General features: G+C 37.5%; 1 protein-coding gene across 1 annotated transcript in view; it reads left to right on the top strand.

Moving 5' to 3' along the window:
- Positions 1 to 709: 709 nt before the first annotated feature.
- Positions 710 to 14,991, top strand: part of LOC149783690 (uncharacterized) — a 43,392-nt gene continuing 29,110 nt past the window's right edge. Inside the window, exons 1-4 of the mRNA XM_089932891.1 lie at positions 710 to 877; positions 8,588 to 8,675; positions 11,430 to 13,508; positions 13,966 to 14,082. Coding sequence (XP_089789017.1) covers positions 710 to 877; positions 8,588 to 8,675; positions 11,430 to 13,508; positions 13,966 to 14,082 — 2,452 coding nt within the window. The remainder of the gene's footprint in view (positions 878 to 8,587; positions 8,676 to 11,429; positions 13,509 to 13,965; positions 14,083 to 14,991) is intronic.

Genomic DNA, 14,991 nt, shown 5'->3' on the forward strand with positions numbered 1-14,991 from the left:
GCGTCCACGCGCTATTACCTTCTTAACCCTTGATGTCTTCTGCTGTACCTGACGGAGTTCTTATAAAATTCAACAACACACACACACACACACACACACACACACACACATATATATATATATATATATATATATATATATATATATATATATATATATATATATATATATATATATATATATATATACATGGTAATTTCAGTCTGAAATGTACCAGAATGGCAATTTAAGTCTTATGAAATGTACCCTAATGGTAATTTCAGTCTGATGAAATGTTTCGAAATGGTAATTTCAGTCATATGAAAAGTACCCAAATGGTAATTTAAATCTGATAAAATGTACTAGAATGATGATTTAAATCTGATGAAATGTACCCAAATGGTAATTTCAGTCTGATGAAATGTTCCAAAATGGTTATTTAAAGTGTGATGAAATGTACCCAAATGGCAATTTAAGTCTGATGAAATGTACTCAAATGGTAATCAAAAAACAAATCTGCAGTAGATGTATTAAGTCAAATACGGATGTCAAAATTATCGCTTATTGATACATTTAGGTGGTAGATACAAAATTTACCATTTGGTGTGGGGTTTTTCCAAATGTTCAACTATATTTAGAGATTTTTTCGATAATAATAATGGGCACAAAATTAAGGAAAAAGTGGAAGTTTAATAAATATTCAACTAATTACCATGGTTCTTTAATGAGAATGCTTTTGTTCGCAGAGGAAACAAAGTATGAGGATGACTCCTTTCATTCAGATGATAAGAAGGGAGAAAAGAACGATATTAAAGGATATCCCACTGAAGATGACAAGCCACTTGAAAACGTTGAAGTTCTGGAAGAGGAATCTAGTGATGAGGATGAACATCGTGTGGCAAGTTTTAATGTGGAAACCACAGATGGTCACTGTAAAAGAGAATGTACCTAAAATTACATTTAGCAATTTAACCGTTATAGTTAAAGGGAAAATGTTTACTGAGTTTGATTTTTTTTACTGGCGTATCAAAGTTTAAAAAATAAAATTATTTAACCATGTAGAAAAATAAGCCCCATATATACGAAAATTCAGTTTTTTTTTAGGATTGTAAAATTGTGACAATTTGAAAAGGTTATAACCTCTAATAATGTTGGTAGGAGAAACAAAACAGTGTAAAAGAGGAATAATTTAGTGATGATGATCTTTATCTTTTGGTTATTGCTGCAATATAATTTGACCTGTAAGAATGAATGTGTCATCTACTTTAACTGGGCAATTACAGTGCATACTGTAGCTATACAAGGTGTACTCTACAATGTGTAATTACAGTGCATACTGTAGCTATACAAGGTGTACTTTACAATGTGTAATTACAGTGCATACTGTAGCTATACAAGGTGTATTTTATGATATGTCACTCCAGTGAATACTGTACCTATACAATATGTATCCTGTGATGTGCAATTCTGGTGCAAATGGTAGCTGTACAATGTGTATTCTATGATATGTAATTCCAGTGCATACTGTAGCTGTACAGGGTGTATTCAGTAATGTGTAATTCCAGTGTTTAACCCTTTACCTCATGCAAGTGCCATCGGACGCCTCTACTCCATTCTCATGGAAGCGTCTTTGGACACCCCTATCCAATTCACATTGAAACGCCTTTTTGATGCTTCTACACCATTTTCATTAAAGTGCCTTTCGACGTCTGTTGTAAACATCAGCCATTCTGAGTGGGTTTTCATAGCGCGACCTTCAGGGAAAATCCCCTGTTAGATACTACATTCATATCAGATCACATGCTCGCTGTTTAAGATCTGGTTGAAATCTGCTATTTAAAGTAACTGGGTTGTATCTCTTCAAAATGGAGGCCACATATTTTTGTTCTCAGTACTTTCATGAGTTTTTACGATTAGAATCAATACTATGAAAGCTTCAATAACAAAAAGTAATGGCTCTGATATTGATGGTGGCAGCAATTAGTTTTTATAAGTTATTAAAATCAGATGATTTAGTGATGCAGATGCAAAGAACTTGTAAATTTCAAGTATGAGAAATGGCAGCTACAGTTGGTCACGCGGCTTCACTGACTTGATGGTGAGCAAGTTCTCTCAAGAGTTAAAAACACATAAAAAATTCATCTGTGAAAAATAATTATACAGCTATAACAATCAGATTTTACTCTTAAGTCTTTCTATACGTAATATATGTGTACCAAAAATGTAAAATGGTTAAATTTGATGCTAAACGTAATATATACTACACTGCTTAACATTTAACAGGCAGGTTCATGTGTATTGATTCAAATAGGTAACAGGTGTTCTATTTATAATACACTGCACTTGATAACTTTGCTACATGTATATCAAAAGGCTAAAATGCCATACACTCTGTGAGCTGAAGGGTTAAAACTTCCATAAATCAATTGCATTTTCAAAATCCTATGGAAAAAATGCCAAATTCGAACATCAACTAAGGAATGTTTTATTTGGATTGGAAAATGATGATTCTGCTATATTTAAGCATAATAAAAGTTTAATGAAAAACTAATTCTACTTTTAATTTGTCTTTGTTCTCAGTTTCTTCCTATTTTTTTAGTGTTTTCATTGTGTAATGTTTGATAATAGGCTGGGAATCAAGTTGGTGGTGAATTCTTCCTATTTATTGATTGCTACCAGTGTCTCATGGTCGATAATAGGCTGTGGATTGAGATCATTGTGAAGTGTTCCTATTTAATGATTACTATCAGTCCCGATGAAGATGGGGAACACTTGGTAGAGTGACAAATGAACAATGACTTCCTTCTGACCCATGACTCCAAGCAGCATGGAACCTTTCACTCTGCAAGATGGCAAAAGGACTACTCAATGGACCTTTTTGGGGTCAATTCCATTGCTGACTAACCTCAGCCAGTGAGCCAAACAGTTCTAGACAACTTCCTATACAGTCAGCACAAACAAATACATACCCATGTTGGGCTTCAACTTCCAACCATGCACAGCTCTCCACCGCGACGTTGGAACCTCTGCAAAGCAAATTGGATGAAATACAGTGACATATTGGATCGAAGCATAGTCACTATACCATCTCACTGCATCCCGATTAAGAAAGCTTACACTGGACAACAAATTTTTACAAAAGTCATGTTACTGAAATAAAATTAGTCAATTCTTATCAATTTTTATGTGCTGAACACAAATATGACAGTCAAATTGCAAAATTGGCTCTAGTTTTTTTGTAATCTGCAAGAAATTAATGTTTACATAACGAAATGCATTCCAATAGTAAAAGGTCAACTTTAATAGCCTACCTATAAAAAATCAAGTCATTGACTACATCTTAGATTTCTTCGCCTGTCTCTTGTACAGCTGTTCGGGAGCATCTCTGAGGAGTGTCCAGCAGTAGTCAGCCAGCATTGTAGTGGACCATTTTCCCTGGTATCTTTGTTCCATTGTTGCGATATCTTGATGAAAACGTTCGCCGTGTTCATCACTAACAATACCATAGTTGCTAGGAAAGAAATCCAAATGGGAATGAAGGAAGTGAATCTTTAGAGACATATTGTAGCCAAGTTTCTTATACTTCATCAACATGTCTTTTACTAGTTCCTTATAGTTTTCTGCCCTAACATTTCCGAGGAAGTTTGTAGAAACTAGGCGAAAAGCATTCCATGCTTGTTTCGCGTCACCTTCCAGCAAGTTGTTGAACCGGTCATCTTTGAAAAGCTCTCGAATCTGAGGACCCACAAAAACCCCCTCTTTAATCTTTGCTTCGCTGAGTCGAGGGAATTTTTCATGCAGGTATCGGAATGCTGGCAAAGTCCGGTCAATGGCTTTCACGAAGTTCTTCATCAAACCTAGTTTGATGTGAAGGGGTGGTAGCAAGATTTTCTGAGCCTCAACCAGAGCTGGGTGTTGGATATTCTTCTCTCCAATGGCTACATTCTGCCTGTGAGTCCATTCCTTCCTCATGTAGTGCATTTCCCTTGCTCGGCTATCCCACTCGCATAAGAAACACATGTATTTTGTATATCCTTGCTGCAGTCCCATTAAAAGGGCAACTACCTTCAAATCACCACAGAGGTGCCAGCTGTACTTGTTATACTCAATGGAATTCAGTAGCTGCCTTAAGTTATCGTATGTCTCTTTCATGTGGACAGCATACGCTACTGGAATAGATGGAAGAATGTTTCCATTGTGCAAAAGCACAGCCTTGAGACTCAGTTTCGAAGAGTCCACAAATAGTCTCCATTCTTGTGGGTCATGAGTGATTTTTAAAGCATTCATGAGGCCCTCAATATCGGAACAGAATATCAGATTACTTTCCTTTCTGAAGAAAGGCTCCAATTGCTGGTGGCGCTTTCGATATGCAGTAATTGTGACATCTTCTTCTAGAAGATTCCATTGTTGGAGTCTTGATCCTAGCAATTCTGCCTTGTTCTTTGATAAGTCCAAATCACGAATCAGGTCATTTAGTTCTTCCTGTGTTATTCTGTGTGGGGTTGATGATGCATCACAGTGAAAATCTGGATCACTGCATGCTGATGGACCAGGAGAAGAACAGGTCGACTCACCTTTGTCTTCGTCAGATGAATCAAGAGAATATTCTGCTGGAGGTTCTGGAATAGGAAGTCCCTCACCATGTGGAACTGGTCTCAATGCAGACGGAATGTTTGGGTAGACTATTCTCGACTTCTTTCGCTTCGTTATTCCGCCGGAAAGAGGAGGAACCAAGCAGAAGTAACAGTCATTTAGGTGGTTGCTTGGCTCTCTCCACACCATTGGGACTGCAAACGGCATTGATGACCTTTTGCAATTCAACCACTGTGAAAGCTGTGTTGTACATGTAGCACAGCATATATGCGGAGCCCAAGGCTTGTCTTGGTCACCAACCTTGCATCCGAAGTAAAGATGATATGCCTTCTTCACTTGAGAATTGATACTTTTCTTCTGGTTGGCAAATGTCACTTCCCCACAAATATAGCAAAAATTGTCCGCGGTATTAACACACTTTCGAGGCATTACTGTTCTTTATTGTACGTAAATGGATAAAATAATACGTTTTATGTAACAGTAGCTTGAACTGTCTCGCACAACGTCTAAAATATTTTAAATGCTGAACCTATCTGATTGGGCTTTATATAGTACACTGCTTACGTCAGCTTCAGCAGCCGCCTGGCATTAGTATAATAGGCCTACACATGTATAGTACACTGCTGACGTCAACTTACTTCAGCAGCCGCATGGCATTAGTATTGCATTGCATCAGAAAATGATGCAATCAACTGTGGATGATGTGAGCATGATGGTATTATGCAATGTTACATCATTATTCCGGATGTTGCTGCAGTCCTACTGGAGAAATTTACACAGTGAAACATAGAAAATGAGGTATATGAATATCTTCAAAACGAGAGCCAATACAAATTTTTCACGGTTATATTCGTGTTCGGCACACCAAAATACTACAGATTAGGGCCTTTTCAAGTCAGTAATGATTTCACTGTTGACCAGTGTTATCACCGTTTCCAAAGAGCCATACTCAAGGCAGCCACTCAGTTTGTCCCTCATGGCCAACATCCAGTCTATACACTCTTTTTGGAAGAAGAGACTTGTCATAGCAGACATAGTAGATCAACTGATTAAATCCCTGTAACTGACAGGTGCACTTGATGTTAGGAAGCTACAGGGTCACTTAACTTCACGTGCTCCAACCGAAAATGCTGGAGCTTGATTCACTGACTTGGCTTTGCTCAGCAACCACCAGTTCAAGTCTACTCTGTTGTCAAACCAAATGATGTTGCTAGCCACTTACTACAAGTGACAAAAGCACCGCTGGACAAACAGCACCAACATCAAGTACAATACGATTGGCAGCAATATTGCCATTGGAAGTGAGATGAAATAGATCAAAATACTCCAGAGGCATTTACATCACTTACAGAACTTGAAATGGTGCTCTGCAACATCAAATCAGGCAAAGTTTTATGATATGCCAGTATCCTGCTTGAGTTCCTGAAGCATTTTGGCCCAAAGGCAAAGGTATGGCTCACTGCTACATACAGGTGGGATGTTAGGGAAAAGTGCATGCTGACATTGTGGCACCAGGAAAAGATTATTGCAATAGCAAAGCCTGGCAAAGATCCCCATAATGCGGTGAATTAATGGCCAGTCTCCTTGCTTTCAGTCTGTTTTAAGGTACCGGATTCTCCAAAGAATTGGTCCGGACTTGGAGAACATCATATCTGTTGAGCAGGCAGGCTTGTTGAAAGCTGTTTTTAGAGGAACCTTAAAACTGGAGTTGTTTTCCTTGATCTAACAGATGCATATGACATGGTCTGGTATGTAAGATTGTTGTTGGAAATATCCAGCATCTTCCACCATAACAATGCAAATGTGAACCATGTGCTTTTCATCCTCCTCAATAGGCAGTACATAAAACACAACCCGATACCAACATACCTTGATGTGACTTTGGACAGATCATCGACATTCTACAACCACTAGAAGAAAACTGAGGCAAAACTGAGCACTCAAAACAACCTACTCCGCAAATAGGCTGGCTCATCCTGGGGCGCTAGTGCTCAGACACTCAAGATATTTGCACTGGACCCCTGTTATTCGACAGCCAAGTATTGCGCTCCTGTATGGGCTCGATCGTTCCATACTAAGTTAATTGACATTCAGCTCTACACAACAATGCACATAATCTCTGGAACACTATGTCCTACTCCTTTACCATGGCTGCTGGTACTCAGCAATATACCTCCTCCACATCTCCATCACCAGGAAGCAAAAACAAAATTGCTGACTAAAGTCTATGCCAGTGAGAAACTTTCAGTGTATGTGGAAATCACTTCACATCCAGGAGTCTGTTTGGCTTTGAGACATCCAATCTGGCTAGGTCTGTTTGTCAGAGGATATGGCATGGAGTGATGAGTGGTCTTCAGTAGATGTTGTAAATCATCCCCTTGTAGCTGAGCCATTCTGTCTGTCCTCCTGGCTTCAACCTTCCATGACAATTTGTGGACTATGCTGAACCATGTCTGGACAGAACAGGGGCATTGTGCAATCAACCTTGTATGATGGGGCCAGGCCACTGACTCTTCCTGTAGCTGTGGAGCTCTGCAGACCATGTCACACACTGTGAACAACTATCCACTGACAAAGTTTCCTGGTGGATTGCAGGCTCTTTACTTTGCTGATGATGGTGCTGTTAAATGGCTGCGCATGCACTGCACACAATAAATAAATATAACAAAATTACTATCAGTTTGTCATGTTCAATAATAGGCTGGGTATCAAGATCATTGTTAATTCTTCCTATTTATTGATTACTGTCAGTGTGTCATGGTTGATATTAGGCCCAGGAACAGGATCATGGTGAATTCTTACTACATCCTATTTATATCTTTAAATCCTTTTCAGATACTGCTCATTTCTAACAGGCAGGGACATCATATTTAGTTAAGGTAAAGAAACGTGTATTGTGTTGCAGATAGTCAAAATTGTACTTACTTGGTCTTTATTAAATTTTCACTTTGTTTGACTCGACAATGTTTACTGTTGTTCACAGACATGTAATTGTTAATTGCATAATTTTAATCTACGAGTGGATGGACCATTATAGTATTCACTATTCCACTTACGATATTTAATTGTTCAAACTTTTCAAGTAATACTACGCCAAATGGACGAAGAACATAAAAGGATGACCATTTTGTACATCTAACAACAAATACATGGTGGGAAGTGTTTACAGGTATACACAACATGACAGGCATCACAAGTTTTGATGGACTTGAATTACTTGTCAGTCATTTGGTTGATATTAACTACATTTAGCCTAAGTTTTTCTGTTCAGTGAGGCCGACTCCAGCTGTACTGTAATCCATGGAGTTGCCTCCTATCCTCTGTGTAGTTAAATTGTACTAGATGAAAAAATGACTTAAGATAAAGTTTGAAGATATCTGTGATTAAAATTAATTTTTCACCTGCATTTTGAATTAGAAGTAAACCCATGAATGGAAATTATGCAAATTGCAGAATTTTATTTTTAAAAAAGGCGTATGGGTACTTGTATTTCAAAATAGTATCATATAAGACTTATTTATTTGATAGAAAGGATATAATGTAAGGTATACCTGACAGATGCTAAATTTGATTCATGCATCAATATACAATAGATATATTGTCAGTACTTATCTGAACATGATATTCAGGCAAATGATATAATTAGCACACAAATTATCCAGACAGTTCACAAAGTGCATCTAATTATTTTTAACATGTTATAAATGTGAGAGATGACATTAGTTATGCTTGTTCACAACATCATTTATTTAATAGAAAAATTTTAAGATTAAAAGTACTGGGCAAATTGTTATTCAGTTACATAAAGATTGGATGAAATTTGTAAGTGTTTTTTTATGAGGACTGGACCATGTAAACATGTGTAATAGTACAAGTAAACATTTTAATTTGATTTTTTAACCTGTTCAAAAGAATTCAAAATGTAAACTTACAATTAGTAGAAGTGAAAAATTACTTATTGTCTATTACCATTAAGAATTCTTAAAGAAGTAATTACTCTTTGGTAATTTTGCAGATTGAAGGTTTTTCAGATGATGATGAAGGTTTGCCTCACCCTGGATCAAAGATTAATGTTCCAGTTGATGTATATTCAAATGCCAAAGGTAATGTATAAAGTGGTAATGATGACAGGTAATGTATAAAGTGGTAACGATGACAGGTAATATATGAAGTGGTAATGATGACAGGTAATGTATGAAGTCGTAATGATGACAGGTAATGTATAAAGTGGTAATGATGACAGGTAATCTGTGAAGTGGTAATGATGACAGGTAATGCATGAAGTGGTAATGATGACAGGTAATGTATAAATTGGTAACGATGACAGGTAATGCATGAAGTGGTAATGATGACAGGTAATGTATGAAGCGGTAATGATAACAGGTAATGTATGAAGTGGTAATGATGACAGGCAATGTATGAAGTGGTAATGATGACAGGTAATGTATGAAGTGGTAATGATGACAGGCAATGTATAAAGTGGTAACAATGACAGGTAATATATGAAGTGGTAATGATGACAGGTAATGTATGAAGTCGTAATGATGACAGGTAATGTATAAAGTGGTAATGATGACAGGTAATCTATGAAGTGGTAATGATGACAGGTAATGCATGAAGTGGTAATGATGACAGGTAATGTATAAATTGGTAACGATGACAGGTAATGTATGAAGTGGTAATGATGACAGGTAATGTATGAAGCAGTAATGATGACAGGTAATGTATGAAGTGGTAATGATGACAGGCAATGTATGAAGTGGTAATGATGACAGGTAATGTATGAAGTGGTAATGATGACAGGTAATGTATAAAGTGGTAATGATGACAGGTAATGTATGAAGTGGTAATGATGACATGCAATGTATGAAGTGGTAATGATGACAGGAGGGGCCCCGAGTGGCCGAGTGGTCTAAAGCGCTCTTCGTTACGAATCACTGCCATCTCACCTATGTCTGCGGCAGTTCGAGTCTAAGATTCAGCCAATGTGGGCATGTGAGAAAGCTTGCCAGTAGCTACTCGTGGATTGGTGGTTCTTTCCGGGGTTGTCCGGGTTCTTCCTCCACCATTAATACTGGCCGCCATGTATAGCCTATCGTGCTGAAAAATGACGTTAAACCCCACAACAACAACAACATGATGACAGGCAATGTATGAAGTGGTAATGATGACAGGTAATGTATGAAGTGGTAATGATGACAGGTAATCTATGAAGTGTTAATGATGACAGGTAATGTATGAGGTGGTAATGATGACAGGCAATGTATGAAGGGGTAATGATGACAGGTAATGTATGAAGTGGTAATGATGACAGGCAATGTATGAAGTGGTAATGATGACAGGCAATATATGAAGTGGTAATGATGACAGGTAATGTATGAAGTGGTAATGATGACAGGATTTTATGACAGTTTCTTAATATTCTTTTGTTTTTCTTCATAAAGCAATCTGAGCCAATCTAGTAATGGCTGAACCAGGTTGAAGTGACAATTGCAAGCATTCTAGGAATAACGTCCCTAAAAAGATTGTATAATATTATTTGGATACTGGTATATGAGGGTTTCTTTGGAGTGGTATTAGCTTCTAAAATGAATCATTTGAAGGAATAAATGGATGAGTTAAATGTAAAGTTGTTTGTAAGAAGTTTGTTTTTTTGTACTGACATTTTTACATTTATAGAAAAATGCTCACAAGGCACAAAAATTGAGGATGGAAACTGTGTAAAGTCTCTGAATTTCAAATTTGAGTTTCTTGCTGCTAAGATTCAGACACATTTGCAAATGTAACACACCTTTTGATTAGTTGAAAGCACAAGATTTCCAGAATAAAATCCACAATCATCAGACTGGAACTTTGATACCTTTACGATCCCATGATTGTTCCTGCTGTATAGTTCCACAGATAATTCTTACATGATCAGACCTACATGTGAGATGTACTCAAACATCAAATAATTTTACATGGTTAGACCTAATTGTGAGATGTACTCAAACATCAAATCATTTTACATGATTGGTCCTAATTTTCAGGTGTACTCAAACATCAAATAATTCTTACATGATCAGACCTAATTGTGACTTGTACTCAAATATCAGAATGTTGCATTCTTTTTGAGTACTGGTTTTTCTTGTGTAAATATTCCTTTTTTGTAGGGTTTGTCACACGGGTTTTGTTTATAGTAATAGAATAACAAGCATGCATGGTTTGCTTGTGTTCAAACTTTTCTCAAAACATTATGGAAAGATTGTAAACCCTTGAGCACAAACACATTTTTCATTTTTTCATGTTCTGCAGTATGCTTAAACACAGCCAGTTGTATGATCATAATATTATAATTTTGATTATGTTTCAACATGATTCTAAAAGCTGTGCTAGAACTGAAAATTTGATTACCGTATATACATGTACTTGATTATAAGTTTATAAGTCCCACTGTAAACCGTATAGACTTTGATCTCTGGAATTGCATAATCTGCCATGAGATCAGCATCTCTGTTGTTTGTTCTACTAATTACTCCTTCTAAAATGCAGAGACCCAGATCTGCTAGCACAGTATGTGGTGGCAGATCTGGGTCTGTGCCGAGTTTCAGTTTGACTCAACTTATAGGCGAGTATACAGGGTATGTTTTACTATATGTCGGTAACAAACTTTATATTTTACCAGCTCTTTTAACATGACACAACAAAACTTAATTTTGTTAAAGCATATCCATCAATATACATTAACAAATAACTGCGGATATTATCTTTGATTATAATACATTATTGGTTGAATACATCATCTAAATTCTGTACAAACTTAGCAGTAATGATTGTAATCAGAGCTAAAATAGCATTCTCTTTATGTTTATTTGTAGATACCAAACAGACTACAAGTGATCGCCGATGTCCGTCTTCTTCCTCTTCATCTTCAAGCTCAAGTTCATCAGATGAATCCACACCAAGGAAATCTCCACCCCCTCAAAAAATCATTCCAGTTGAGGCAGAGGTACGTGAAATCAAGCCCAAACCAATGGAACAAACTAGCAGACCAATTGTGGAAGTGGCAAATGTACAGAAAAATTACAAATGGGATGAGACCCCACGTACAGATCGAAGCACCACCACCACCACTAGTACTACAAGTAGTAGCCTCACAACGGACAGTGAAACTGATGAACAGGAGAAAAAGGCTGTTGGGACTTTGCCACCAGTCTCAGAATCACCTGAGAGAAGAAAACGACAACGAAGCATATCAAGCTCTTCCTCTAGCAGCTCTTCATCTGAAAGTGAGACAGAGGTTGAAGAAGAACAGAAGAAAATAAAGGAAGAAGTTCCAGAGGATATCCGGAAAAAGACAGTAGATTCATCAACAACTTCATACTCTATGACTGAGACTTCTGAAAGTGAAAAAGAACCAGAGAAGGGACAAGGTTTTGCATCAATGCCACCCATCCCTGAAGAGAAAAAGGACAAGGGTTATGCTTCTACAACAACAACTACTACTACAACTACTACTACCACCAGCTCTGAGTCATCTTCTTCAGAGAGTGAAACAGAGAAAGAAGATGAGAAAAAGGAAGAAAATCTTTTCAGAAGATCTCCACCTAAGTCTAGTAGTAGCAGTAGTTCTTCAGACAGTGAAACTGAAGTTGAGACAGAAAGAGAGAATAAATCTAGCTCAGAAAAAACCAGAATATTACCTGTTGGCAATGCAGCCATTACTTCCAGCACTTCCACTTCAGGCAATACTACAACAAGTAACACTGAGACAGAAACAACAACTGAGACAGAAGACGAAAATCGAAAGGTAGAACCTTCAAAACCAAGACTGTCACCCACACCCGAGGAAAGGAAGAGATCTGGTAGTGAGTCATCCAGCAGTGAGTCTGAGACCGAAACAACAGAAACAGAAACTACTGAAACTGAAGATGATAAAAAGAAAAGGTTTGAACCAGTAAAACCAAGACTGTCACCAACACCTGAGGAAAAGAAGAAATCAAGCAGTGACTCATCCAGCAGTGAATCTGAGACTGAAACAACAGAAACAGAAACTACTGAAACTGAAGATGATAAAAAGAAAAGGTTTGAACCAGTAAAACCAAGACTGTCACCATCACCTGAGGAAAAGAAGAAATCAAGCAGTGACTCATCCAGCAGTGAATCTGAGACTGAAACAACAGAAACAGAAACTACTGAAACTGAAGATGATAAAAAGAAAAGGTTTGAACCGGCAAAACCAAGACTGTCACCGACACCTGAGGAAAGGAAGAGATCTGGTAGTGAGTCATCCAGCAGTGAGTCTGAGACCGAAACAACAGAAACAGAAACTACTGAAACTGAAGATGATAAAAAGAAAAGGTTTGAACCAGTAAAACCAAGACTGTCACCAACACCTGAGGAAAAGAAGAAATCAAGCAGTGACTCAGCCAGCAGTGAATCTGAGACTGAAACAACGGAAACAGAAACTACTGAAACTGAAGATGATAAGAAGAAAAAGTTTCAACCAGTAAAACCAAGACTGTCACCAACACCTGAGGAAAAGAAGAAATCAAGCAGTGACTCATCCAGTAGTGAATCTGAGACTGAAACAACAGAAACAGAAACTACTGAAACTGAAGATGATAAGAAGAAAAAGTTTCAGCCAATAAAACCAACACTGTCACCCACACCTGAAGAAAGAAAAAAATATACCAGCACATCTAGCAGTGAATCTGAAACAGAGACTACAACAGAGACAGAAACTGAAGATGAGAAGAAGAGAAAACTTCATTCAGCCAAACCTAGACTATCACCAACTCCAGAGGAAAAAAGGAAGTCTCATGGTTCATCCAGCAGTGAGTCTGAAAGTGAGACAGAGACAGTTACAGAGACAGATACTGACAGAAAAATGAGAGGTCCTACACCAGTCACTGGCCAGGAACCACCTAAACCTGTTGCTACAGAGGGTTCTAAAGGTATGTATAACTTTTAAAAGTAAAGAAAAGAAATAAGTTTATTACATGAGTTTAAACTCTAGATATCAATGCTTGGATTCCACTTCTGCCTTCACAAGGTAAGTGCTAACCTCCTTTACCCAAGTAGTTTATTTTCTACTATATTATCCATGTTGAATAAAAAGAAAGCCGTCCTCATATGAGACTAATGTTTCATCTTGGGTATGTGACACTGAGTGGTTGACCACATAAAAGGTCACTGGTGTTCATGTGTTCATGTTTGTTTTGTGTTAAGATTCAAGCAATATTTTCTTCAATCATATATATATATATATATATATATATATATATAGAGAGAGAGAGAGAGAGAGAGAGAGAGAGAGAGAGAGAGAGGGAGAGAGAGAGAGATATGTGTGTGTGTGTGTGTGTCTTCACCCAATAATAAAAGGAATGTAACTAACTATATTTGTTCTTCTAGCCAAGAAATCTTCCTCATCTGGCAGTGAGGACAGTAGTGAGGACAGCTCTAGTTCTGATTCGGACTCTGATACTGAAACTACTTCAGAGAGAGATGTGAATAAGAAACCAGTCTTAGGTATGTCAGAGTTATCTCCCATGACAAAGTATATTCTAGAGATGTATTTTGTAAACAGTTGTAGTACATGTAGTTAATGCTTATTAGTTAAGAAAAAGAGACAAATTTCATCATTATCCATTATGGCTTGATTTTACAATAGGTCTGATTTGTCAGCATGCACAACATTGGTGTCACACAATTTGCCAGTGAAGCCCAGAGCACACAACTTTCAGTTTCATAATAATTCTCAGTTAATGAGGATTCATGGATTGATTTGTGTTTTGCAATACCTCAGCACAATAAAGTACTGTGATGTGGCAAGGCATCGCATGTAAAGCACCTCATCCAGACATACCATGGCTGCTGATCTGATCTGCTCCGGGCAAGATTGCACCTTGCAACCAGCTGGCTGAGATTGTGGCCTGTAAACCATTGACTTGTTGTTGCTCTTTTTGGTCCTGAATGCAATGAGGCGCCTTGATGAGGGATGCATTTCCTCAGACATCATTAGCAGTATTATTACCTTACAGTGTTGAGTTTGTGTTTGGTGTGTTGACCAATCAAACCAATTGTCCCTAGACTTCTGTGTTGGTAGCTACTTTAGCATAGACAGTATTTCTTTCATGAAAGCCAGTTCCAGCTTTGTAAGTATTTTAAAAGTTGGGTTGAACTAGTGATTGGTTTATTGACCAATCAAACCTAGTGTCTCCAGACTTCCACAACAGTGGCTATTTTAGACTTGAAAGTATTTGAAAGCCAAGTGTCAGCATTGTAAGTAATTTGAAAAGCTGTGTTGAACTAGTGTTTGATTTGTTGATAAATCAAACCTAGCGTCCCCAGACTTCAATGACAGTACCTATTTTAAGCTTGAAAGTTAAATTTCAGCCTTGTAAATATTTAGAATAGTTGGGTCTGAGCTGATTATTG

This window comes from Sinohyriopsis cumingii, chromosome 14 (assembly GCF_028554795.1).
Source record: "Sinohyriopsis cumingii isolate HCF-2022 chromosome 14, ASM2855479v2, whole genome shotgun sequence".
In the NCBI taxonomy this organism is placed as follows: domain Eukaryota; kingdom Metazoa; phylum Mollusca; class Bivalvia; order Unionida; family Unionidae; genus Sinohyriopsis; species Sinohyriopsis cumingii.